The sequence below is a fragment of the Teleopsis dalmanni genome, chromosome 2, assembly GCF_002237135.1.
Source record: "Teleopsis dalmanni isolate 2A chromosome 2, ASM223713v2, whole genome shotgun sequence".
NCBI lineage: Eukaryota > Metazoa > Arthropoda > Insecta > Diptera > Diopsidae > Teleopsis > Teleopsis dalmanni.
This window is the reverse complement of record NC_051847.1, coordinates 223779500-223807441: the sequence shown is the minus strand read 5'-3', so window position 1 is coordinate 223807441 and position 27942 is coordinate 223779500. Positions and strand designations below refer to the sequence as shown.

At 31.9% G+C, this 27942-nt stretch overlaps 1 protein-coding gene across 1 annotated transcript; it reads left to right on the top strand.

Annotated features, from left to right (window-relative positions):
- Window positions 1-29: 29 nt before the first annotated feature.
- On the top strand, window positions 30-27891 carry LOC119676834 (ankyrin repeat and KH domain-containing protein mask). The gene is made up of 19 exons (XM_038088093.1): window positions 30-113; window positions 1057-2305; window positions 12473-12511; window positions 12973-13327; window positions 13686-13788; window positions 14054-14213; window positions 14296-14595; window positions 14893-16824; window positions 16884-16995; window positions 17051-17368; window positions 17563-17977; window positions 18043-19028; window positions 19098-19348; window positions 19416-19688; window positions 19744-20478; window positions 20550-20895; window positions 21019-26027; window positions 26103-26264; window positions 27087-27891. Exons 2-19 carry the CDS (start codon window positions 1154-1156, stop codon window positions 27111-27113), a joined length of 12675 nt encoding a protein of 4224 aa, XP_037944021.1. The 5' UTR covers window positions 30-113; window positions 1057-1153; the 3' UTR covers window positions 27114-27891.
- Window positions 27892-27942: the final 51 nt, after the last annotated feature.

The following is a 27942-nucleotide window of genomic DNA, read 5'->3' as shown; positions in this document are numbered from 1 at the left end:
CGCTGTACAGCATATTTTCTTCTCCCTCATTTTACTAATTTGCACGAGTTATGACGGTGGTCTAGAAATTCGTTGCGTTGAAATTTTTATATATGCTGGAAAAAACTTCAACGGTAATTTTCTAAAATATAAAAAATTGAAATCTAGTGTATCAAAATATGGTTTGATAATACTTTTGTATCGAACTGTATAGTTTTATATGTGAAAAAGTTGAATTAAAAATCGCCCTTTCACGGGAAAAAAATTTTTTGTGTCTACTTTGTGGTTCATTTTCTTTCGATATGCGTTTTATGCTCGATTTCGTGTGATTCGTTGAAATGCTTCGTTCGTCAGACGACATTATAATATTGTGTCGGTAATTCGTGAAAAAATTTTCGTTGAAATAACTAAATTTGTATAAATTATTACTAAATATCATTTAATAATATGTGTGTAGTTATATAGGAGTATTAAATGCATCGTCATTTTTAATATATAAATAAATATATGTACATAATAATACAGATTAAAAACTTGCGAAAGCCGATTAATGTGAATAGTGAAAAGTGACAGAAGTGCTGTGAACAGCTATATAAACCCTGTAACGCCCCTGCACGAACAATACGTCCCTTACAAATTATATTTTACGACTTTTTCATTTGGGAGTTCCATTTGCTTCATTTCGCTGCGAAAAAGAAGAGCCATCATAGTGAAATGACAAAGAATTTTTTGCTCATAGTGTTGCCACTTATTTTCCTTTGATCACATTTTGTAATGCACGCTATTTTATTAATATATGATTATGTGCATATTCTATATTAATGTAATATATATATGTAATTTTCTGTATTAAGTTATACTTTGAATATTACATAAACACATTTTGCCAAAGAACTCATTTAAAAGTCGTAAAATTTATAAGTAGAAGTAATTGTAGGGTAGGGGTCATTACCTGCAATGATTTAAATATTTTTATGTATCGATAATCATATAATTGATCGATACATATAAATAATAATATTAAGTCTGAAATCACATATATTGATTATATTTAAAGAAATAGTTTTTAATGTTTAGTTTAAACCGATTATAAAAAGTACATGAAGAAATACAAATATCTAAAAAGGACCCTAAAAAGTGAAAATCCCACAAAATATTTCAAATACTTAGAAACATGAATAATGATGATATAAGAAACGATTTAAGTGTTTGCGCTGCTGCTTCAACAACTCAATCAAATAAAATTTTAACAGCAGAATCAACACAAACTACAACCAAACATGCACAAAAGAATGCAGGAAAAAATAAGCAAATTACAGCAAAGAAAAACATTCACAATAGCAATAAAAACAACAATAGCCTTAAATATCAAACACCACCACCAGCAGTAGCAGCAGCAGCAGCCATCACCACCACAACTACCACAACATCTACCAACAACAACAATGGTAAAAAATCTTTGAAAAATGCAACTGGAAGCAACAAAATGCTGCCTGTAGCCCCTGCCGTAATACCCGTAGAAAATAATAGTAGCTTTAATACCGATATAGCGAGTGGAAATGGCAACAACAACAATAATTTTACTAATAGTAATCAAAAATTGAAACTTAAAGTAAGTAACACACCATTAACAACTGCAACAGCGTCCACTTCGACCGCAGATACTGCCACTGCCAATGGGAATCAGGTAACAAGACCGATTGTTGTTAAAACAAGTGTTGCTGGATCAGTACCAGTACCAGTACCAGCAACCGAAACTCCAAGCAATGCAGCGGCAGTTTCTATTCCTGCGAATCCTTCTAAAATACCGAAAACGCCCGCTTCTGTTAGCAATACCAGCAAGGCTATTAGTGCCAGTGCTGCTGCAAAAAATGCACACGGTAGTAGTAAAAGTGCTGTGACGTCCAGTAAAACTGCCGCCGCTGCTGCAGCTGCAGCTGCATTTGCATTGCAACAACAAGCGAATGCTGTTGCTGTCTCCACATCATCGAAATCCGCCTCTAAATCACAAACGACAAAATCGAACTTAAAGTTTACCACAACATTACCATTCATAACTCGTACCGTGCCTACTGGTGGCGAAACAGCAGCTGCAGCTGCCATTAAGCAAAAGCTTAAGAGCGCCAAAGCAGCCATGAAGAACAAAACACAATCAGTATCGTCATCAACTTCTTCAAATTCTTCAATTTCATCATCGGCTGGCATTGTAAACGCCATTTCGAATGCATTGCAGAATATCATAACCAGCGATAATTCAGATACGGATACTGAGCTTTATCCTCCACCAGCGGATCTATCAGAATCTGATGAAGAATCAGTATCAGAGGTAAGTCTTCAAATTTGGTGTATGGGTTAATGTTTGGAGGTTTTATTTTATTTTATGAAATTCCCATTTGTATTTCGTTTCATTGTTTCTCATCAATCATGTTACAACAATTTCGTTTATTTGCCATTAAATTATATTTCATTGAACATTTGGTATTTTGTAAAATGTACATTTATATAGAAACAGTAGCTAAACATTTATATATAATTCAATATGTTAAATATGTAAATCTAAGGGATAATATTAGTGATAGTCCAATTTCATTCAACGGGTCTTTACTGAAATAATTTTTTAAATAGGAAAATTAAGTTTGTAGTTAAAATTTTCCAATTTTAATAATTTATAAATATTCTATATATATATTATATGAGAGTGGAATAAATATATAAATTATTTTATAAAATATGATTTACATTATAAATATTTATTTTTTTAAATAAATATTTAGGTTTATAAAATAAAAGTAAATAATAAATCATTAAATGAAGAGGAGTCATTATTTTTATTATATTTTATCTAAAAATTTTAAGTATAAACATTAGATTTTTTAAAATAGATTTAATAAATTATTATATGGACTCATTATTTTTACAATTTAATTTCAACTGTCCACTGATAAGCCTTAAATAATTTTTAAAGGGGTGGATGGTCTGGGTGGGTATTCACAGTGCACAGTGCATATAAGACAGTGTTGTATAGTCTATTAACTGGTTGCAAGTGCGGACGATAACTCCAATATATTGCAAAATTTGTTGGATATTGCAGGATATTGAATATACATATATATAATATATACATTTATAATACGTATAACACTATTTGTCTTAATTTATGTAATCTATTCTATGCACAATGCAATAGATTTATTCTCTACTACGTACGCGTAATGTAACTTTATTTTTCACATTTGAGAAAAAAGACGTAGAAAAGAAACAGAAACTGAGAAACAATTTCTCCAAAAATATTTCCAAAGTAAAATTGGATTTGCTTAAACAATTATCAGTTTATGTGTTAAACTTACTATCAACAATGCGTAACGACAAATATACAAAAAAACTAACGTTTAAAAAATAAAAAAAATTAAAAAAATAAAAATACCAGAATAAGAAATGCCGTTGCACTGCATTTATGCGAATGAAATCTTAAAAAGTGTGTGAAAATTATTAATCTAAATTATTTACAAACATACGTGCAAACATAGCTTGAGTAGAAAAACACAGTTACAAGCAAAAACAATCTACAGCCAGCCCAGCATATTAGATGGATCGGACATATCAGTACCGAGTAAAGGCAGAAAACGAAGTACGAAGCGGCACGGTCGGTGCGCAAGTATTTGTGCCATTCAAACACATGTTTGGTTCGATGTTTTTGTATGCTACGTTTAAATACATGCACACACACACATACACATGCACATTAACATAACACATACATAATTTCATGCAATACAGCCAGCAATGCTCATAGAATGTCAACGCAATCGAAAGAATAAAAAAGAGTGATTCGAAACGGAAATCAAAATAAAAAGTAATAATAAAATGGTTTAAGGCCGTCATATTACAATTTGAAAAATATTTCTATAAAATATTAAAGTAGGAAATTATGCTTATGAAACTATTGCAGTAAAAGTATTTTTTTCTGTGTGTCAGTGCTAAGCACTGCAGCAGCTTATAATCACAGATTAAGTATACTTAAAATCATTGTTATATAAATATATCGATATGACCTAGAAAATATTTTTAAAAACAAATATTATTGATAAAGTTGGAACCATTTATTATTGTCTGTGATTGAGTGATACAGATATTATACCATAGGTAGACTAATTTCAATAGATAATCTATTTCTGTTTTAAATACTATGTAAAATATACCAAAACCTATTACAATTTTTAATATATACTAATAGCAAATTGATAGTGGGATTGTTTATAATTTTAAATAAAAATTATAAAATGTTTCATAAATATAAGAGTTCCAATACCAGAACACTTGCTTCAAGAATTTCGATTTTGTAACAGATATCCGAAACAATCCACTGAAGAAATTAGTGTACCCAACAAACAATAGAGAACAATGTTTTAATTTCATTTGAAAAAATTATATCATGTTAAAAAATTGTGATTTTTGGTTGTAATATACATATGATCGCTTACATACACCTGAGGGGGTACATACTAAAAAGAAAGAAAGATGATTATTGAAAAATACTCTAATACGCAAATCTGTATTCTGTAATCTGTATAGCGTATCGATAAGCAGTTTTCTTCCTCACTACATCCGAAACACTTAGTCATAATAAAAAATAATCTAAATAAACAATATTCACTGCGCCATTAATTTGTTAGAATTATTATTCCTACAATTGGCATCTAATTTTCTTAATTTTATAGTGAATTTTAGTAAACAATGAGATTAACGTAACTACAAAATACAATTTAAAACCGGTTTTAGTAGAAACCTTTCTTAATGAAATGCATTATAACATTCATCTCTTTCTTGATGAAATCAAGAGATCTTTAGAATATATGTCTGTGGACATACTATGCATAATAACTATAAATCATAATATAATGTACAGAAAATTTTCTTCAAAGTGTAATAGACATAATATATCACTTTATTAACAAATGTAATAAACTTAGTAATAATTTAGATTATATAACAAGATTAAAGCGTTGCTTTTTGAGTTTCTAATGTCAGATGGTATATAACCACGTGTTGTTTCGACTGTTTTTAAATTTGTCTTACAATTGCTTTACGTATAAATAAATTTGAATATTTATCTATGAGTAACACCAGAAGTTCAACATGGTTTTTAAACTTCTGAATTTTCTTTATATGATAACACAATGGGCCAATAGGCTTGTAGCCTTTAGATAGCCGGTGTAACTTAACTTAACCTATATCTATGAGCATAGAAAAAAAGAAGTGGTCTATATCTACAATTTTTTTTATTATTTGTTTTAATAAATTGTTATTACGACCAATATTCAATTTTAATAAATTCTTACAATTTTTTTTTAAGATGACTAGCATGGTCCTAGTTGGGTTTGTTTCTTTCGTATTTTTGTATTGTGTATATAGGTACTATAAACATTAAAGTTCAGTCTGATAGAATTAAGACGCACATCTACACTGTTTTCGGCAAGACCAAAAATTATGTGCAAAACATGAACTTACAACAATTACTATGTTGTCTTATCTACTATAGAAATTTGTATGTATATACAAAATTCAATACAAATGATTTATTTAACATTAAAATTTCGTAAGCAGATTATTGATTTTCCAAGTAATTGACATATCAATAAAAAAAGCAAGTCCACTAAGTAATATATGTAAATATTTTCAATATCTGTCTGTTAATATTTTAGTAAACGATAGATATCGAGGATTTTAACACAATGAATATAAATATTCCGTAATTGAGGATTCGTTCTTGATTTTTCAATTGCATATGTAGGTATATACTTTATATCTCTAGAAGCTTAGATAATAGTTTAACTAGAATAGATCACTCGAACCATTTTAACCATTCTAGCCATACCATTCTAAAAACTTATATATAGTTTGAATTTATTTATGAAATGTCGATCTAAAATATCTTTCTCTGTAGTTGTATTTGAAGATTTTTAAAGATCTTATTTTGTTATATATTATAATAAATTTTTAGTTTTTTTTTAGCTAGTACAACTAATAGTAAACTTTTTATATATAAGTTTGTTTACAATACTCCAGCTGTTCGTTCTATACATACAAACTGATATGAATATGGATTTTAGTGAATGTATCTATGGTATAACATCAGGTACCTTTATCAATATAGTGGCTTTTAAAATTCTTCATAATTTTTAGTTTGTGCACAAAGAAACCCATTATATGCATAGTTGGTTAGCGTTCACTACACAGACAGCTCGCAGGGTCTAGGTAAATACGGTTTGTTTATTTTCCAATGTGCTGAAGTATATCACTTATATGAAAATGCTTGTGTTTGTATGCGTCTTTCATATATTTTCAAGGTTATTATATATATAATTAATGCATATTTATGTTGATTTACACCAGACTCAGTGAGTTTTTCGTCAGACATAAAATATTTTTTTTTTTTTAAACAATAAAACAAAAGTAGTAGACATAAGAAAATATATTGTAATCATATTATGACAAATATACTTTAATAAATAGTGGAGATAAGGCGTTTTGCACCGCTTGTAACTTAAGTTATAGAAAAGTTATTTTTGATAACAGTTTCAAAAAATAATAGTTATTTATGTAAAATATGAGTAACATCTAAAATTTTGCTACTCAAACTATTTATCGATTTTTACTTTCAGCTTACATACAATTACACATTTTTTAGTATTATACATTATACTTTTTGTAACTTAGTTTAGACGCATTATTATGAATAATTTGTGCATAGTTTTGCAGTATCTCTCAACATTTGCCTATATGGCTCCACCTTCAATTTACTGCTGTCAGTATTTATTGCTTGCTTCCACAGATTAACTACAGCTGACCCTAAAACATAAAATACAAAAAAAAAAAAAAAAAAACAAATAAAAGAAAAATATATACTCATAACGTATAACGTAGGGACATGATAATAGATACATAATATGTGTTTGTATACGTTTTGTGTTCTTTTTATTTATCGGTCTTCAAAACCGCTCAGTTTATAGTTTCAAGACACTTCATTCTTTACACATATTTCTAAAATTTATATTACAAAAACAACAAACAGTTTTGTTTCCTTTTGTTGTTTTTTTGTTTTTTTCTTTATTGACGAAAACCGTCTTCAACTTGTTTTATAAAATATTTCTGTTTTATTATAATTTCTTTCATCTTTCTCTTTAAAACTCATTCCATTTACTACTTGCACACTTGCACACAAATTTGCTTATAAAGAGCTCGAGTGTATAAGTTTTATATATTTTTAGGAGCTTGTGTCTGTGTTTGTTGCGAGTGGAATAAATTGTAAGAGAAGATGTGTACAAAGCAAAATAGAAATTAATTCCAATTTTGTGGTTCGTTGTTTTTAGATTTAAAATTTTTCATATATACATATATGTGTATGTATTATATTCCTTATATTTATTTTTCTTAAGAATGTTATATATTTATTTATTTATTTATTTATTCACGTGTTTAGTAAAATGCACTACACCACCTTACCTTACCTTTCAGTGCACATCACACTCCATATGTTTAATTTATGATTTTAAAGAAATGTCATCTGAGAAATGAACACGTTTATGTACGTCATTTTGTTGTTGTGTAAAAACAGTGCTGCCAGTTTCGAAATAAAAATGTATAAATCTAAAATTAAATACATTTGGTTAGAATTTATATTAACAAAATGCATTTCATTTGTTTGCTACAATTTTCTTTTATATAATTATTAACATATTTAATATATTAATGATATATTTAAAAAACAAAATTGATCTTTTGCTTTTTAGACCGTGTGCGAGTTCGAGTAAATTGAAGGAAATAGTAAATTATGTCGGTATGGCAGCGAATTATGGTATTTACCAGAATTTCGAATAGGGTAAATTAGATAAAAATTAGGTAAATTAGGTGTTACCATTGTGAAAATTGTATAAGATGTTTAAAAAATAAATAAATATGAAAACTTTAAACCAAAAATAATAAATAAGTGCAATAAATAAATAAAAAAATAAATATGTACATAAGTGTAGTGTAAAAATCGCTAAGAAAATATTGATTTACTTTACCTCAATTTACTTGAATTCGCACACGACCTTAGTAAGAATGATAGTTTGTAACAGTGATGCCAGCTCATTTCATATATCAATTTTAATTAGAGCCTTTATAATTAGTTGTATAATCTAAAATAACAAACTTTAAAATATCACTAAGAATATCCCTAATTAAAATTTTTATAAACGATTTCTTATGATATAAAAATAAATATGTAAATTCTGTAATAGTGTTTATTTACATATTATCATATTATTTAAATGCAAGAGGTGCAATAATCACTTCTACTTAAATTAAGAAAAATGTGTAATAAAAGTAACAAGCTTTTAAAATTATTTTTAAAGAAGCAAAGATTTTCAAATAGCAATAACTACATGTTTATATATATGTATATTTACAAACTATATGAGAATTATAATTTAAAATAATTTAAAATATACGCATATTTCGAACTATTCCAATTTTTTTCAATATTCAACTATTTATTGCCAATCGAATGGATATCTTGATATTTCAAACTGTGTCATGCTTTATTATCGTTTGCTTAGTTATTATTAATTTGTATTAATCAATTATAAAACGACCTAATTGATCAGTAAATTGCAAAACAAATTATTTTAATTTGTCTTTTGATATATTTTGACTATCATTGATAATCATCTTTGGCTTATTTTATACATTTCAAATTGTTTTTTATATACCCTGTAAAATAAAACTAATAGTAATTTTTTTTAATTCAGTCCTAAAACATTAAATAAACATCTTTTATTTAATTATCCATCTGTTTTGGTCAATGCAGATTGGTCCTTCATATAGTATGTGTACATGTGCATTGAGATAAATAGATTTAATCTTTTACTTGTTTAAATAGTTTAGTAAAAGTTTACTATACCAAATGTTTCAGGTTCAAAAATTATTATAATATTTTCCTGAAGGTTTGAATGTACTTGCATCAGAGAAGAGAATTTCTACGAAATGTTTAGGTAGTTACGGTGGTTGTTATTTTTAATCTTCAAGAGTTAAGAAGTAAGTAAGGAAAGTTGCTTTGCAAGTACAAAACAGATTTTTAGCATAAAATTTTTACGAGCATTTACAGCTATTAGTTTTTGTTAAAACTATACTACCTAGCAGATGGTTGGCTAGTATGCAAATTCTTCCACCAAATCAGTCTATTACAATAAGTAAAACAGTTGACATGAATGTGAATAGTTGTGGTAATAATCCAATGTGCTGCACTCTGCACAATTCAAATATAGAAGTTTTATATACTTTGAATATTGAGGAGATACCAAATAATGTACGTTTATATTTGATTTAAGTGAAAAGTTTTTTTTTTAAACTATCGTTTTATTTTTTAAAAATACTAGTTTATTTTTTAAAATGTATATTCCCAGTCATATACATAATATAATAAATAAACAATGTCGTCGTTAGTACAAATGTATTGCAAAAATTAAAAATAATTTAAGAAAAGTAAAAAAAGAGTAAGGTGGCAAGTCAATTTTATTTGTTTGTTTTTACATTATTGATGAAAGAAAATGTGAAAAATGTTTGCAAAATTAAAATGTATGTACATATGTATGTACTCACACTCAAAACGTTCAAAAATTTCCAAATAAAGTTGGTAGCAACTTTTTAATAAATAATTAAACTAAACGATGTTTGTATAGGAATTTAGGAATTAGTAAAAAAAAGTGTTTAACCTGTTGTCTATATACATATATGTTATATATTTATATATAGTAAATGAAACCAAACTTTGGTATTATTAAAACGTTTTGGATGAATCATCATCATCGCTTCGTACTGCTAACTGCTAAATTCTTGTTTGCAGAAACAATTTCCAACAACAAATTGAAAAACACGTAACACAAACGTCAACTGAAAAGGTTTTTCAAAAATTTGAATAACAAAACAAAAAAAAGTGAATATAATCCACAAACACAAAAGCATAAACCAATAATAGCCGTACAACACATACAATTTAATTGAGGGGGGTCTGGGGGGCTGAAGGGGTTTCGTTTCAAAAACGTAAAAGAATGAATTGATATGTGGTGCACTGGCCGATAAAAATGTTTTTCCTTTTGTTTTTATTTTTCTTTTGCTTGCTTGCTAATTTTTTTTTTTTTTATAAACGAAGACTAATGCTATTTTTTTTGTTTTTATATTTTTACATTTATTTTCAAAAATTTGTCGGAAAGACAAAAAAAGAAAAAACAAAGAAAAAATTAAGATATCAGCGTCTTTGTTTGTAATACTTTTTTTTTTTTTTTGTTCATGTTCTCATTATTGCAATCTGACGTTTGAATCATGAAATCAGTTTGCAACAAAAGTGTACGAGTTCATATGAACATTCTCGATGCATAGAAGCGAAGAAGAGTAGAAGTGATGGAATAAAGTCACTGAATTTTTGTTGATGCCGTAAATATTGATCGGTGCAAAATGCTTGCGTCATCAATGGGTTCTAGGTATCAAGTTAAGATACTAGTTTGTTTATTCATCACAAGTAGTCAAGTACTCATTCCTGTTTTTGTTTTTTAAATGCAAAATAAATGCATTAAAACCATTGATGTATTATTTAAATATGTTGTTTTTTTGTGTGTGTTTCAATAATTGTCACACAAGTTCTGTTTTTTTTTTGGTTTCTTAAATATTTTACGTAATTGGCAACCAAATTCAACATAAATTCATTATTCCAAATATCAAAATTAAATTGCCTTTTTAACTAAAATTTTATGGCAAAAATCTTTACCCTAAAAAGTGTCAAGCTCAAGAAGTTTTCTTTTACAAAAATACTAAAGAAATTCCACTCAAAACGCAAATAATTTTGGACTCAAATTCAAATGACACGAAATAAGTTTCAATTCTATGCTTCGAGGTAAGTTTTATCATAGGATTATGCTTGAACCAAAATTGAAAGTTGTAACATAAATCGGTGTTTTAATCTGTTACATCAAAGCTCAAGTATATGAATATGACTTATGATAAAAACAATGCAATTTTTGCAGTATTCAAGTCATAATACTCGATTATTGCAATTTAAAAACAGGGTTGTGTTTGAATAAAATATAATTTTTGAGGGCATCATAATGAGCAATATATGCCTCCGCGTGGAAGTCAACACGCGCCTTACGAACTTAACCTAACCTGCATTTTGTATTGAACGTATTCAAAATGGGTTAATTCACCTACCTAATTAATTCTTTTGCATCGGCCAAAATTAGCTTGTTTCAGATCTTAATTAATTTGTGCATAGAATGAAACTAAGAGGCACAAAAAAACTAATAGTTTTACTTATTGTAATAAATCGATATAATGACAGTTTGAATGTAGTGTTAGATCGAACATAAATTGTGTAGATATATTCAATATCTAATCTCCAGTTAGGTATTTAGTTATTAAATCTTAAGATAACTAGTGTCGATTTTCATTTTAAATATATTATTCTTTTAAAATACCCGTATCTATAAATATAATTATGTGAAATATGTGTAATTTTTTACATATGAAGTTTATCTATAATTTACATAGGAAGACTAATTATCTATGATATTTGCAATTAAAAGTTATTTATTACATAACATATTGTCATTAAAAAATATGAACATATGAATTTGTATATAATTTAATGATTTCAGTTTCATTTATTGATATTATTTAATAAAAATTCCTGAAAACTCTGTAAAGGGGTATAAAATTTAGGCAAAACCAAATATTTATCTTTTACTTACTAACAACGCGTTATCGAATCTCAGAACGGTTACAGCAGGCTTCTAGGGGAGCTATACAGATCTGAGGTCAGTTATTGCTTAGCCTGATGAAGTGATAAACAATAATCCAGTCAAGGTATAGAAAGGGGTTATGAAGAAATGTCGCAGTTAATAGAGAGTACAATTGCTCAAGTGCACTGACTCAACTAGCCTTAACATAATAAACATTCATAAAGTAAAATTATAAAAATTAAGTAAAAACTACTAGTTCCCTCCCACAGCTGATATATTTCAAAAAAAAAAAAATACCTATTGTGGGCTTCTGAAACCACAACATCATCAAGACTGACACAACATTATTTTTACTTAATTTTACATTAATTAATTTTACTTTATAAATGTATTGTAAATGAATAGTAAAAGATATTTTTGGTTTTGCCGAAGTTTGTATTCAACATTGGTTGAAAATATTAAAATATTATATTAGGAATGATATTTTGGATCGACTATATTGTAGGAAACTCAAATAAATTTATTTTTTTTTATAAATAAGCGACGACTGTATGTAAACGTATCATCATAATACTGTTTTAATTCATAATTTTTGATTTTAATTTATAATAATTGCTTATAATTCATTCATTATATATCATGGCAAATAGTAGAGGGGTGAGCTTGCCTTATTTTAGTTTATTTTTGATTTCATTTCTACTTTCGTTTTTTATTTGTAGATTCTTCTGGCATGCTTGTGTCTAAGGCCAGAACTTTTGGTAAGTAAGTTATAACAAGAATTGCGAAAAAATTTAATCAAATCAAATTAAATTTTACTTTTATTTTGTTGAAAATGCATAAAAGTTTATGAATAGAAATTTTAACAACAATAATAACGCAACAGCAATATATCTCAACTAATGGTTTAATAACAACAACAAAATTATATTAATTCTTTATTTTAAACAATTGATTATTGTGTTGGATCCTACCACAAATACTACTACAAACAACCTTTTGCTGGCCTTAGACAACAAGTATAATTTTTTATTTATTTATGTATTTTGTTTTTGATAATTAATTGTCTGATTTAAACCTTCGCATTTATTCTTATGTTCGTTAATATTTATAATACAGTATTTTTAATTGAAATTATTAACTAATAATACCACAACAAAGTTGTTTCAAACACAAGTTGTTCATCTCATAATTTTTTTATTCGTCTCTTTTTCTTATATAGGATGATATACCTGAATCTGATATTGAAAGTTGTGTTCATTCTTTCAAAAAGAAAGACTATATGTTCAAAAAATCTGTTGCATCTGTTGCCGAAAGTCCGAATGAGGATGATGAAGATGCCGAAGAAGATGAAGATGATGGCGATGATGAAGATGAGGACGATGATGATGAAGAGGAAGACGAAGACGAAGACGACGATGATAACGAAGACGATGAAGATGACGATGATGATGAGGAAATCGATGAAGAAGATGAGGATGAAGAGATTCAAGATCCGAATGAAGTGAGCGGTAATTTTCTTCTTGATTCCAGCAATGATCGTAGTCGTAATCTCAATGCTCTTTTTGAGGCTGCAGGTAATTAATAATATGAAATTATAAATACTATAATTGATAAGATTTTGTGTGCATCTATATTTTTTGTAGCGAGTTGTAATTAATTGATTATATTGATTAACATAGATAACTATTTCAACATTGGTTGAATTAAATTTATTTATTATTAATACATTTAATAAAACAATTAACTGGCATTTTTAAAAGTAAAACATTTCTAATAATATATATTAGTAATAATCTGAGAAACAAACTAGTTTTTCATATTTAACAAAATTTTAGCAGAAGTTTATATTACTAGCATCTATTGTAATATAAAATCTATCAATTCTTACACCTTTCTCTCTATAGTTATATTAAATAATTTATTTTCTTTTAGCAAATGAGAAAGCACCAGTTCTTCGTCACGCAACTCATGCTATCGATGAGACCAAGCAAGCCTTAACCAAAATGAGATGTGCAAACAGTCCACGAGACAAAACGTAAGTTTAGCCAAATTTTATTAAAACCCAGTTCTAAAACTTTTGATTGAAATAGGTTCATTGGTAGTTTTGAAAGAACTTTTGAAACATATCAACAGTTTTAAAACTGTCATCCCGGCTTGTTTCTGCATCTTTTTAAATTTTATATTATAATATAGTATACACTTTGATAATATCATAAATTAAATTAGTTAATTTGCAGATATGTTAAATATGCTTATGTATATATATTAATATAATATCTGTCTCTTTCTTCAAAACGCAGAATATTTTCTCGCACACTTATCGCTGCTTGCACTGATAATGACGTACCAACTGTGCGACGTTTACTTGGCAAGGGAAACGTCAATATTAATGAGTCTACAGATGATGGTGAATCATTGTTGTCAATGGCTTGTTCAGCTGGTTATTATGAACTAGCACAGGTACACTTAATTAACGTTAACGAAAGAAAGATATTAATAAAAACATTTTTTTTGTTGTTTTTTTTTGTTGTCAACTTTAAAGGTTTTATTAGCTATGTCAGCAGCTCAGGTTGAAGACAAAGGTCAAAAGGACTGTACACCACTTATGGAAGCTGCATCAGCTGGTCATTTGGACATTGTTAAGCTCCTTCTTAGTCATAATGCGGATGTTAATGCGCATTGTGCAACTGGAAATACCCCGCTTATGTTTGCTTGCGCTGGTGGACATGTTGAAGTAGTGAAAGAACTTCTGAAACATGGCGCCAATGTCGAGGAACAAAATGAAAATGGCCATACGCCATTGATGGAAGCAGCTTCTGCTGGCCACGTTGAAGTAGCAAAGGTAAAAATATGCATTAGTTTAAAAATTATTTACTTTCAGTGATACATTTTTTAATATTTTATTTTTGTTTTTTGTTTTATTTTTTTTATTTGAATTGTTATTGCAAATGATTAAAATCCGAGATTTGAGAAAATTTGTTGCATATGGTGGGACTGGGTTGAGTTACTGATCTGTCCCATGCCATTTATATAATTTCATTGATATTTTTTGATCTTATCTGATGCAGTATCTAAAAATTTTAATAAATGTAACATACACATTTAATCGTTTTTTTAATGTATATTTTAAAATTTTTAGGTTCTCCTCGAAAGTGGTGCTGGTATTAATACACACTCCAATGAGTTCAAGGAAAGTGCATTAACACTTGCTTGTTATAAAGGGCATTTAAATATGGTGCGATTCTTATTACAAGCTGGAGCTGATCAGGAACATAAAACTGATGAAATGCATACGGCCTTGATGGAAGCCTCAATGGACGGTCATGTGGAAGTCGCTCGTCTTTTACTTGATTCTGGTGCACAAGTAAATATGCCAACTGATTCCTTTGAATCGCCCCTTACATTGGCTGCATGTGGAGGGCATGTAGAGTTGGCTACTTTGCTAATCGAACGCGGCGCAAATATTGAAGAAGTAAACGATGAAGGCTATACACCCTTAATGGAAGCCGCACGAGAAGGTCATGAAGAAATGGTAGCACTGCTGTTAAGTAAAGGCGCTAATATAAACGCAACTACAGAGGAAACGCAAGAAACTGCATTAACTTTAGCATGTTGTGGAGGTTTTAGCGAAGTAGCTGAGTTTCTTATCAAGGAGGGTGCCAACTTAGAATTAGGCGCATCAACACCACTAATGGAAGCTGCTCAAGAAGGTCACACGGATTTGGTACGCTTCTTATTGCAAAATAAAGCTAATGTACATGCCGAAACTCAGACCGGTGATACAGCATTAACGCATGCTTGTGAAAATGGTCATACAGATGCTGCTGACGTACTACTATCCTTCGGTGCAGAATTAGAACATGAATCTGAGGGTGGACGTACTCCACTTATGAAAGCTTGTCGTGCTGGTCACCTTTGTACTGTGAAATTTTTAATTCAAAAAGGCGCTGATGTCAACAAACAAACCAGTAGCAATGATCATACACCTCTTTCTCTTGCTTGTGCAGGAGGTCACCAAGCAGTTGTTGAGTTGTTACTCAAAAGTGGTGCAGATCCATTTCATAAATTAAAGGATAACAGCACTATGTTAATTGAGGCAGCTAAAGGTGGACATACTAGAGTAGTAGAGCTATTATTCAAGTATCCGTTTGTACAGAACCAACAAAATGACATGCAATCCGCGACAGTGGCAACAGCAACCGCGTCTGCATCTCCTAATGCTACAACAAATCCACCAACGGCTGGACAAATGCGTGTCATTAACTTACAGCAACAAAAACAACTTCAACAACAACAGAAACACCTACAACATCAGTTACAACAACAACTTCAGCAATTGAGCGCACCACCTGGTTTACATGAGGTGTCAGAGGCCGTAAGAGCCTCTAATCAACAATTATTTCATCAACAACAGTTTAATGGAAATCCTAATACTGCAGTACCATCTCTCGATGAACAATTACAACTGGCACAGTCTAATGGAAATATTGTTGGTGAGGAGTTTGCTGCTATTGATATCAACTCACTAAGTGCTCAACAACAGGAAGCTCTGATTGCCAAGTCACGCTTATTTCACCTGCAGGCAGGCTTTGAGCAAGGGTTAACGCAAGGCCTTACACGGGAACAACAGCAGCAACAGCAACAACAACAACAACAACAGCAGCAGCAAATAGTACAACAAAAACCACATCCGCCTGTTCCGCGAACACATTTTGAATTAGACATGACTCATATAAATTCGTTGACACCGCCACAAAAAGCTCCTCCAGCACCGCCAGTAATTCCAGGAAATATAGTGCCTAAAATTAAAAGTGTTGCTAGAAAGAATCGGCAGTCACCTGCGTCTTTGGAGCTTAATTTACTTGCAGCTAGAAATATGCTTGAAGAACAGCAACAGCAACAACAACAACAACAGCAGCAGCAGCAGCAAACAGAAATAGAGGAAATTCGCTCGCAACCACTTGGTGACGACGGTACAGGGGCAACAGCAGTAACACCAAATCAATTTAAGCAAATACCTTGCCTTATTGATGAAGATTGCTATAAACGTCGTCGTGTGATTATACAAAAGGTTTAACTACATATATTTATTTACTTATTACATTTTTATTAATATATATTTATTTTTAGAATGTAAATGATAATAAGCAGTTAACGACATCTTTACTACCAGTCACATATATGGATTTAGCTAATGCGGAGGTCGTAGAAGAAGCTGTGGATAACTCCAATTTACCAATAGGTAAATATATATATATATTGAACGTTAAAATATATAATTTTATATTATTACTTAGGAACTCCAATGATAGATCCAAATGAAACAGTCATACTTACAAATTTACCCCAAGGTGTTAATATGAATTCAAACAATATAATCACTGAATTAATTGACGGAAACACTCCTGCAATAGATATGCAAGCACCACGTCATCACCAACAGCAATCGCAAAATAAAACCATGATCAATTCTAACATGCAGTATACTGTTAACTATCATATAAATAAGTCTAACAATAATAATGCAACTAGTAATAACCAAAAAAGTAGTGGGTCACAGATTACTACACCATCGGAGGTATTGCAAAGTACTGCCATAAGTGATCGACCAAATTGATGCAAAATCTTCCAGTATCTGGCAAAAAGGTAAATTCAAAAGCAATAAATTAAATTCGTAAAAATATGTACTATGAAATCTTCCAGCTTTGCATAGACAAAATTAAATGGTTTCCATTTATTAATAATTTTTTGTAAGTTATTAAGAGTAATTAGTTTAATTGAATTCTTATTTTAATTATATTTTTCTACATTTCACAGCCCTTGTTGATAACAAATGAAGTTAAGCCAACTTTACAAACGCAGCATGCTATTATGAATCATATGGTGTTTGCAGCACAACAACATCAACAACAACAAATTCCCCCAAGCTTGGATGTTACATCGAGTGGACAAATAGCATTGAGCAATTCGCCAGCTTCACCTTTGGCTTCGCCTTCATCTTCTGGAGCCTTTACACAGCAGCAACTCGAAGTTCCTGATCCTAATACTATTACGACATTGCACCAACAACACACACAAACCTCAGCAGATGTTAACATGAGTGTAAATCTGTCTCCAGCTTTATTACAATCTCATAATGGTGGAGTTCTAGCTTCTCATGATCTGCATGAGGCACTTGAAGCAGTTTGTTGTCAAGCAGCTTCGTCAATTATGCAGGACATACGGTAAATATAAAAAATATTGATATTCACTTAATATTGTTCACTAACTTTTCGTAATGATTTTTTAGAGGTTCAACTGATTCACTTAATTCCATGGGCAATAATGGATCTGCTTCAGCAGCTGCTGCAGCTATTGCTACGGCTTGCAGCATGAATGCTGCTGAGCAACAGGAGTATCTGAAAAAATTAGATGTGAACACTCAAATGAAATTATTGCAAGAAGGTTGGCAGCTTTTTGGTATAAGACGCTTTTTTGATGATCAACCAAAATCACCAACAGAAACTCCTCCTGAAAAGCAACAAGCGTACACAAATGCAATGGGAGTTTCCGGTGACGAATCTGAGTCTAATGCTGAAATGAAAAACTTAGCGACATTATGCTCTGCTGCAGCTGCCGCAGCTGCTGTAGCTGCAGCATCTACTCCTGGTTCATTAAGTGAATGCCACAATAATCCAAATAAACTCAATGTAGAAGATGTTATCAATGAAATATATGAAGATATTGAAAATGAAGTCAATGTATTACCACCAGAACCAACTGAAATAAGTGAGCTGATTAATGATGAAGAAGAGACAGAGATTGTTGTGAATGATGAAGATGAAGAAGGAGATGAAGATGACGAAGGGGAAGGTGAAGGAGAAGAAGATGGTGAAGGTGAAGGTGATGATGATAATGATAATGACTCTTCAACGTCATTAAATATTGATGAACACCTTAATGAAAATGATTTATGTTTGCGAAACAATTCTGATAGCACTGAGTTGCCTCTTACAGACGATGATTTAGAATTGAACTCTCCAAGCAAGAGTCGCAAATTATCTCATCGTTTAGAGAATTTAATACTTTCTAATGTAACGTTAAAACATGATGAAATATCGCAAGGTCTTTGCGATTTTCGTCAAGATATCAATGGAACAGTCCATGTTTTTCCTCAACTAAGTAACTACAAAGCTTCTAATGGAAATGTTTTAAATAATGCACTTCATCAACAATATGTGCAACAAAGCACTGCAGTTTCAGTGAATCAACATAAACCAACTACAACTAATCAAGGTAATGGGCAATTGAGTGGGGGGTAGCAAATAATTAGTTATGTAAAATTCGTTTTTAATATCCATACAGCTATGCTTATACAACATGATGCTCAGATTGATCAACAATTTTATTTATACGAAAATCCAGATGACGGATCAATGATCGGTGCTGCAGGTGGGGTTGAAGGTGGGAACGGTGAAATGTACCCTCCATTAGATGAGACATTACAACAATTTAGCAACGAAGATGATGGAACACGTGAACAAATGTATGACATAGCCGTTGAAATGGATGAAATATTTCAAGTAATACATAACGTTAACGATCCAACACTGCAGGTACATGGATGTATAGAAAATTTGAAAAAGTGATCTTTAATTTTTCTTTTTAAAATTTTTAAATTAGGACTTGACTTCTAACTTAAATTGTGCCGAATTAGCAGATTTTGGAATAAATTCAATATGTAAAACACGTTGGAACGGTAACTGGGCACAAACAGCAAAGTGGACAAGTCAAGATCATCTGATTGCTGCTCATCAACAGAATATGCTTTCACCTGATGATCAACAGCATGAACAGCAACTTCAAGCAAACCAATTACTTCTTGATTACCAGTTACAACAACAACTTCAGCAACGTTTAGTTGAAGAAGAAATGGGTGAACGCGATATAATGCAGGTTTGTACTATTTAAAAAATTGTTATTTGTAAATATTAAATTGAATAATATTCAGCATCATCGACAACAAGCGACATTGTCGTTGTTACCGTTTTCTCCTGAAGAAGCAGCTGCAATGCAAAATCAACATCAACAGCAACAATTGCAACAAACACTGCCAAATCCAAATGATTTCCATTTGCAACACCAACACCAACAACAGGTACAAACACAACTTGATATAGAAACTGACCCAGAACTTAAACATCAATTACTCCAACTGCAGCAAATACATCAGCAGTCAAATGCGCGTATGATTAAAACTAATACATCTGTCACAGTTGGTCAACAGCAGCAACAACAACAAGCTGGAAACTATGTTTTTAATGTTGAAGGAAATGAAAAACCGCCACAATCTCTACAACTTTTATTCCAAATGCCTCAAGCAGTACAAGATCCTGATGCAGTCCAACTTCACCAAATGCACGATCAAAGGCAGCAACAACAGCAAGTTAAAATTTTGAAGCAGCAGCAACAGCAAATTCTAAAGGATTTGTCTCAACAAAGTACAGAAACTTTAATCCAGCACCAACAACAACAGGCTTCTCTCGATCAGGTAGCATATAATAATAATATACTTCAGCGTCAAGCTGCTTTAGCACTCGAGGTTTTAAATCAGCAGGTACTAAAACAAAAACAACAAGAATTGGAACAGCAACAGCAATTATTACTGCAGCAACAACAGCAACTACAGCAATTACAACAGCAACATCAACAGCAGCAGCAACAATCTTGTGTTCAACATACACAGGTAAAATATAACTAAATTATTTATACAATAAAAAATATGTTAATATATTATAATCTATTTTATTCCTATAGCAAGTGCAAGTTGCTACTCAAACTCAGCCATCAGTTGTAGTACCACATCCAAATGCTGGAGTTAATGTTGCTGGAGTTGCGCGTGGAGCGTCTCGTTATTGTGCTGTACCAATGGGAGCAGATATAGATTTGAATGGTTGCAATATTAATAATCAGCAACAACATCAACAACAAATGGCAGCAGCTGCTGCTGCAGTTGCAGCTCAACAAATACCTGCTCCGCCAATCTGCACTTCGTCATCAGCTAAAATGCCAGGTGGTATCGCTAAAAAAGCTATTGATAAGCAATCTCGCAAAGAGCGAAATCGTTATTCACTCTTACGTCAAACTCCTGCAGGAAGTCAAGGTGAGTAAAAAATAAAAAATAAGCATTAGCTAATTTATTCATTTAAATTATAACTTATGTATAATTCATATATTAATATGTATATATATATATACATAAATTTAACAAATTTTTATAATATAGCGAACACAACTGCTCAACATCAATACCAGCAGACTGCACCTACTACTACACTAGATAAGACTATTGATGTCGATTCAGAAACTGATTCCAATCATGACACAGCACTGACATTAGCTTGTGCTGGTGGACACGAAGAGTTAGTGGAGTTGTTAATAAATCGTGGTGCCAATATTGAGCATCGTGATAAAAAAGGTTTTACCCCACTTATACTAGCAGCAACGGCTGGACATGAAAAAGTTGTTGATATACTTTTAAAACATGGTGCAGATCTTGAAGCACAATCCGAAAGAACCAAAGATACACCATTGTCTCTGGCATGTTCTGGAGGTCGTTATGAAGTAGTTGAATTACTTTTAAATGTTGGAGCCAATAAAGAACATCGTAATGTATCTGACTACACACCTTTGAGTTTAGCAGCTAGTGGTGGATATGTTAATATAATTAAACTACTTTTATGTAATGGAGCTGAAATAAATTCTCGAACAGGAAGTAAGCTAGGTATTTCCCCACTTATGCTTGCGGCTATGAATGGCCATGCAGCAGCTGTGAAATTATTGCTAGATCAAGGGTCAGACATAAACGCCCAAATTGAAACAAATCGCAATACTGCATTAACATTAGCATGTTTTCAAGGACGTCACGAGGTCGTCAGTCTATTGTTAGACCGCAAAGCTAATGTAGAGCACAGAGCAAAAACTGGGCTTACACCTCTTATGGAAGCAGCATCCGGAGGCTATATAGATGTTGGTCGCGTATTGTTAGATAAAGGTGCTGATGTAAATGCTGCCCCTGTTCCAACCTCACGTGATACCGCACTCACAATTGCAGCAGATAAAGGTCATTTGAAATTTGTTGAATTACTTTTATCCAGAAAAGCAGCAGTGGAAGTTAAAAATAAGAAAGGAAATTCCCCACTTTGGTTAGCTGCTCACGGTGGTCATATTGCGGTTGTTGAGATTTTATTTGATAATAATGCGGACATTGATTCGCAGGATAATCGGCGTGTGTCTTGTTTAATGGCAGCATTCCGTAAAGGACATACTAAAGTTGTGAAATGGATGGTACAGTATGTAACTCAATTTCCATCTGACCAAGAAATGAACCGCTTCATTAGCACTATAAGCGATAAAGAGCTTTCCGAAAAATGTTATGATTGTATGAAAATTATACGTGCAGCCAAAGAAGCACAAGCTGTAAAAGCAAACAAGAATGCTTCTATTCTTTTAGAAGAACTTGATTTAGAACGTACACGTGAAGAGAGTCGAAGAGCTGCTGCAGCAAGGCGGCGTGAACGAAAGAAGAAGAAAAAAATGGAAAAGAAACAGGAAAAACGCCGCCAATTGGAAGGAGCGAGCGGTTCGCAAGATATCGATAAAGAAGCAGATGAAAAAGATTCTGATAAAGATGAAGATAGTGATAAAGAAGATAATGCGGAGGATGATGAAGATAATCAAAATCCCCAACATTATAGAGAAGAAGGTGATTCAGGTATTGATCAAGGTTCGTGTTCTAGTGCAGAATTAAAAGCTGGTATGGTACCCAATCAAGAAAAAAGTGGTAAGAATAAAAATAAAAAGAAGAAAAATGCGCAACAGAACATTCAACAACCACAAACTGTAGCAAATTGTAATACACGAAACGTTCGCAACAGTAGTCCTGTTGCTGAAGAGGCAGTTACAAAAGCTTCACCTAAACAATCTAGAAAAGAAGAACAGCAAATGAAAAACGTTAAGAAATCAAGTTTAGAATCCACTAAAGTTAATCCTGCATCTGTGACCAAAAAAGGTGATGGTACAAATAAGCAAAAAGATGAAACCATGTCAAATAAGAAAAAAGATAATAAACAGCGCGAAAAAGAAAATTTAGCACCTAAAGAAATAACTTCTGCTCCTAAACAACAACAACAACAACAACCACCACAAACTGAAAAACCAAAATTGGAAAAACTTGATGCACCACCTACAAACCCAAATCAAACGGGCAATCGCAAATCGTTAGTTTTTTGTAGTTCACGTAACGCAACATACACAACTGAAGACACAAAAAAGCCAGATGATAGCTTATTACCACGTGAAACTGTTAACAAACCGAGTCCACCTAAACGTGGTGAAGATGGTTGGAAGGAAGTAGTAAGAAAAAGTTCAACACAACAAAACACTACTACATCTACTAATGCATCAACAGTGTTAGCCTCTGTCACATCTACTACGACAGCAGTACCAGAAATGACATGCAAGAAAGTTCAAGTGCCGGTCAATGCAATTTCTCGGGTAATTGGACGAGCAGGCAGTAATATAAATGCTATTCGTGCGACAACAGGTGCACACATTGAAGTTGAAAAACAAGGAAAAAATCAATCAGAAAGAAGCATAACAATAAAAGGTCTTCCTGATGCAACAAAACAAGCTCATATGCTTATTTTAGCTCTAATTAAAGATCCCGATGTCGATATATTACAAATGTTGCCACGTATGAATACAAGCATAAAAGCATCTACTTTACCTATGACTGTTGGCACGTGGGACAACAAAACTGCATTACAAACATCGTCTTCTTCTTCATCGACTTCATCAACACCCTCTGCTCCAACATGCTCATATCAGGTTACACCAACTACAAGTACTGTCACAACAAGTGTCTCAACTTCAATGACAACAACTGTTACCAAGACAAGTATTGCTAGCACGAAACATAATAACTTAATTCCAAAATCTCAAACAGCTATTTCTTCTAAAATTTCAACCGGACGTAGTCAATCTGCGAAAGCGTTTTATTCTCAACAACCACCAACACGTGGCTGCAGTACTCAAGCTAGTACTAGCAGTATTACTAGTACTCAAAAGCACAAGCCTGGTGGACTGGAAACATTACCCAATGTCACAAAAACTACTCCTAATTTTAATAACGTTATAGCATCGCAAAAGAGTTCAAATACAAAACAACTGCCCACAGCATTTATAAGCAACAACAATAATGGTAACAATACTGTGAGCTCTCAGACTTTTGCAGCGAAATTAACAGGTGGAATTCATAATGCTTCTCCTAAGAAAACCGAAGGGAGAATTGTTGGTACCACAGCGCCATATGGACGTGGTAAACCGATACCAAGCTCTTTATCGTCAATATCACATCTTGTCAGTAATAACAATACTTTATCTGGACCTATTGGCACATTTAATGTAGCTGATGTTGCTGCTGTTAATGCAGCTGCTGCAGCTGCGGCTGCAGCATCCCAAAACAATGTAAACACAACACGCCCAGTTACACCCATTGGTCCACCAAAACGTAATGTTTCACCAATGCCAAATACACAAACTCTTCCACAGGATGTGACGCAACAACAAACAACTACATCTATAGGTCAATCTAAAATTTCACAAAATCAAGCTGGTGTTAACGATAGTGCTGGTGGAGCTTCCGGAGCAAATAACGCTAATAACGCTTCAATTGCACAACCATCAAACTTTGGTACACAGATTGCTACAAATCTTAGCAATGAATATTCTTTATTTAATGATAACACTTATAAATCTCAATGGGGAGGTGAAAATAAACAGATATATTCATCGAATACTGGGTTGGCTAATGAGAATTTACCAAAAGCTGATGCTTCTAAAGCTCCTGGTTACAATAGAAATATTTTAAGTTCGCCAGTGGGCAGTTCGAAAGCATCATCTAGCCTTTCTACATCACCACCAGGTAGTGTTATTACAGCACCTATTGGATCTCTACCATCGGGTGTAAATTCGGGTCAGCAACCAATAAATATTATGCCTGTGAATACAACTGTTGGAAATGCTTCTGCTATATCGCCAACTATTGCAATTTCAACAATTGAAAATGTCTCGACTACAAACACAAACGCCAATTCTTTACAAGCATCGCAGTCAACATCTGCCTCTAGTAATGCTTCAATCTCCCCTGGTGTCATTAAACCTCCTCAAGCAATTGGGCAAAACTCAGGGAGTACAGCACCTCCAAGCGGCTTAGCAATTCAACGGCCAGCAAGTAGTCAGCACAGACCAGGCACAGTCGGGTCGAACATTACAAATGCCAGACATACACCGCCTACTACTGCTCCCGTTGCTTCACTTGACGCTTCATCAACACCTATGAATTTTGGGCCAATTGGTTCAAATACTCCAGGTCGTGCAAACGGTTCTGGTGCAATTGGTTTTTACGATCATCTTGTAGCACCCACACAACAAAATATGAATGCTAATACGCATCAAATGAATTATCATATGGATGCAAATGTTGGTGCAGCATACAACACAACGAATCCTACACCAACAAGTTTAACATCACGTTTAAATCCACGTGCATCGGCATTTTCACAACCGAAAACACAACAGCCAGTCTCGCAGCAACCACCCATTGGTACAGGTATTTTTCATCAACAGCAGCAAGCAAATCCAAATTTTATTCCTGGTAAATCATTGGCACCAGGACGTCCTCAATCACAACCACCAAGCGGCCATATGCCAAACCAACGTTGGTATGGTGTTGGAAGCAATAGTGAATACGGCGGCTATGTACAAAATGCTCGAGATATGATTAATTTAGAAAATGGAATGCCTGGTAATGTTGGCAGTGGTGGTTCTCCAGCTGCAATGTCTCCAAATCAGGGTTCCGGTGCGCAAGGTAATGGTTTGATACAAAATCAAGCACAGCAACCATCACAACAACAACAATCAGAAGATTTACGCAAGATGCCACGGCCGATTGGTACAGAACGTGCCACTTGGAAATTTAATTACCCAAATATGGGTGTTCCAGGTTCCGGTCTATCACTTGAAGATAATTTATCTGGTGTTTGCGGACCCAATGCTATGGGTGCCACAGGACAACTCGTCCCACAGTGGCTGTTAGAAAAACAAGCATCTCAACATTCAAATTGGCTTATGAAACAACAATATCGCTATTATGGTGGAGGTGCAAATATAACACCAGGAGCAGGGTTGGGAATGGGTCCTACTGAATACCATCATCAGCAAGATCCCTTTCATGTAAGTATCCAATCAAACCAACCAAATTATATGAAATATGAAAAGAAATACACAAAATCATTGTTTCACTTTTAGATGCCAATGGATTATCACATGTCCATGCAGCCACCAAATTTAAATCAAACACAGCAAATGAATTTATTACCAAACTATCAATATCCACAGTTTGTTGGACATGCAACTGACATGAGTCATATGCCGGATAAAGGAGAAATGTGGGATCAGCATGATAAACATGTAAGAAATATTTTTTATTATTATTATTTTAAGTAGAATCAATTTAAAATATAATATATGCTCGTCTGTCTGTTCCTTCGTTATCTTTTGAAATTTAAATAAATAAAATGTATAATCATTATAACTGATTTTGAAAGTCTTTAGTGTGATTTATTTTAATAAATTTACTTGTACGTAATCTAGTAATCGAAGACATCTCTCATCTTATCCGAAACTTGTTAAACAGAAATCAAGTAAAATTCCCAGTCTATCAAGGGAGAATATCTTTAAGCTCGTGACCAGTTTAGACACACATTGGCTATATACTAGACATCTACATGTTCACAATATTCTACATGAATATTGCTGAATTTGTGCAGATGAATGGAAAGGATAAACAGTAAAACTTCTTTTCTGCAACTATTCAGTACTAGCAAAAGTCAAATCAATTTTTTTTGGACAATTAGATGTTCAATTCTCTTACAGAACTTTGCAGTTCTAAGATAAAATAACATCAAGCGTTAACGTTAACGTCCCGTTTTAATTTTTGGTATAATAATGGACTCACGTGATTTTGTCAAATTGACTGAGAGACTACCAACTACTAACAAACTTAACCAATTCGTAAGAGTTGTAATGTATGATCTCTTCTGGAAATATTGAAAAGTATTTCTTTCCTTGGGCAACTTGAAAGTTTCTGTAAAATTATTAAGATCTATCTAAACTCTGAGAGCACCTCTAATATTTTATTATTATTTTTATGTGTTGAAAATTAGAATGTAGTTTAATATATTTATATTTTATTGTATTAAAAACTCAACAATTAATTTCTTATATTCACAGTCATGGCCAACCAATTGGACTAATTAATGGCAAATGGAGGAAAGGAACATTAGCGTTCAACAATAAAAAGAAGCGAACAACCTATCAACATAGAAAAACAAAAACAAAAACGAAAACAAAAACAAAAATAAAAAGATGACTATTGAAACCATTCTTGTCTATGCGTTATGCGTTATGCGTATTCTTTTTTCTTCTATAATTTGAATTAGTAAAGAAAATTATTTTAAGAAAATTGTAATGAACAGAAAATAAATGGATTTATTATAAATTTAACAAGGATTGAAAATTGAAGGTGGAAGTTTGAAAACTATACAATATTTAAAACAAAATCACGCTGCACGCATTAATAACAAGATAATGAAATAATGTTTGGAAACACAAGAACCATACACACAATTAAACATTATTTAAGGCTTTTAAAAAAACGAAAAACATAAAACAGTTCTAAAATTTTTATTTAAAAAAAAAACTGCAGCTGAAAATGCAATATACGAAACTGCAAATTTATTGCTCTTTATATTATATAATATATTCAATCAACTATTATAACCTAAACACGTATATATAATACACACATGCATACACACTAATTTTACTGCTACTTTATTTATGAATAGGGTACATAGTACTGTATGTATACTTAAACCTTATACACACAACTATAAACAGTAATTGAATAATTCGCTACTTTGATATATATTTAATGAAGATATAATTGTTACATATTTAAATACTGAAATCGATTTGAAGTTGTCCGAGAAGGTAGTGATTTGAAGACCTATTATACATGAATTATATATATATATAATCATATATATATATATATATACATACTTTCTAATATATATATGTATGT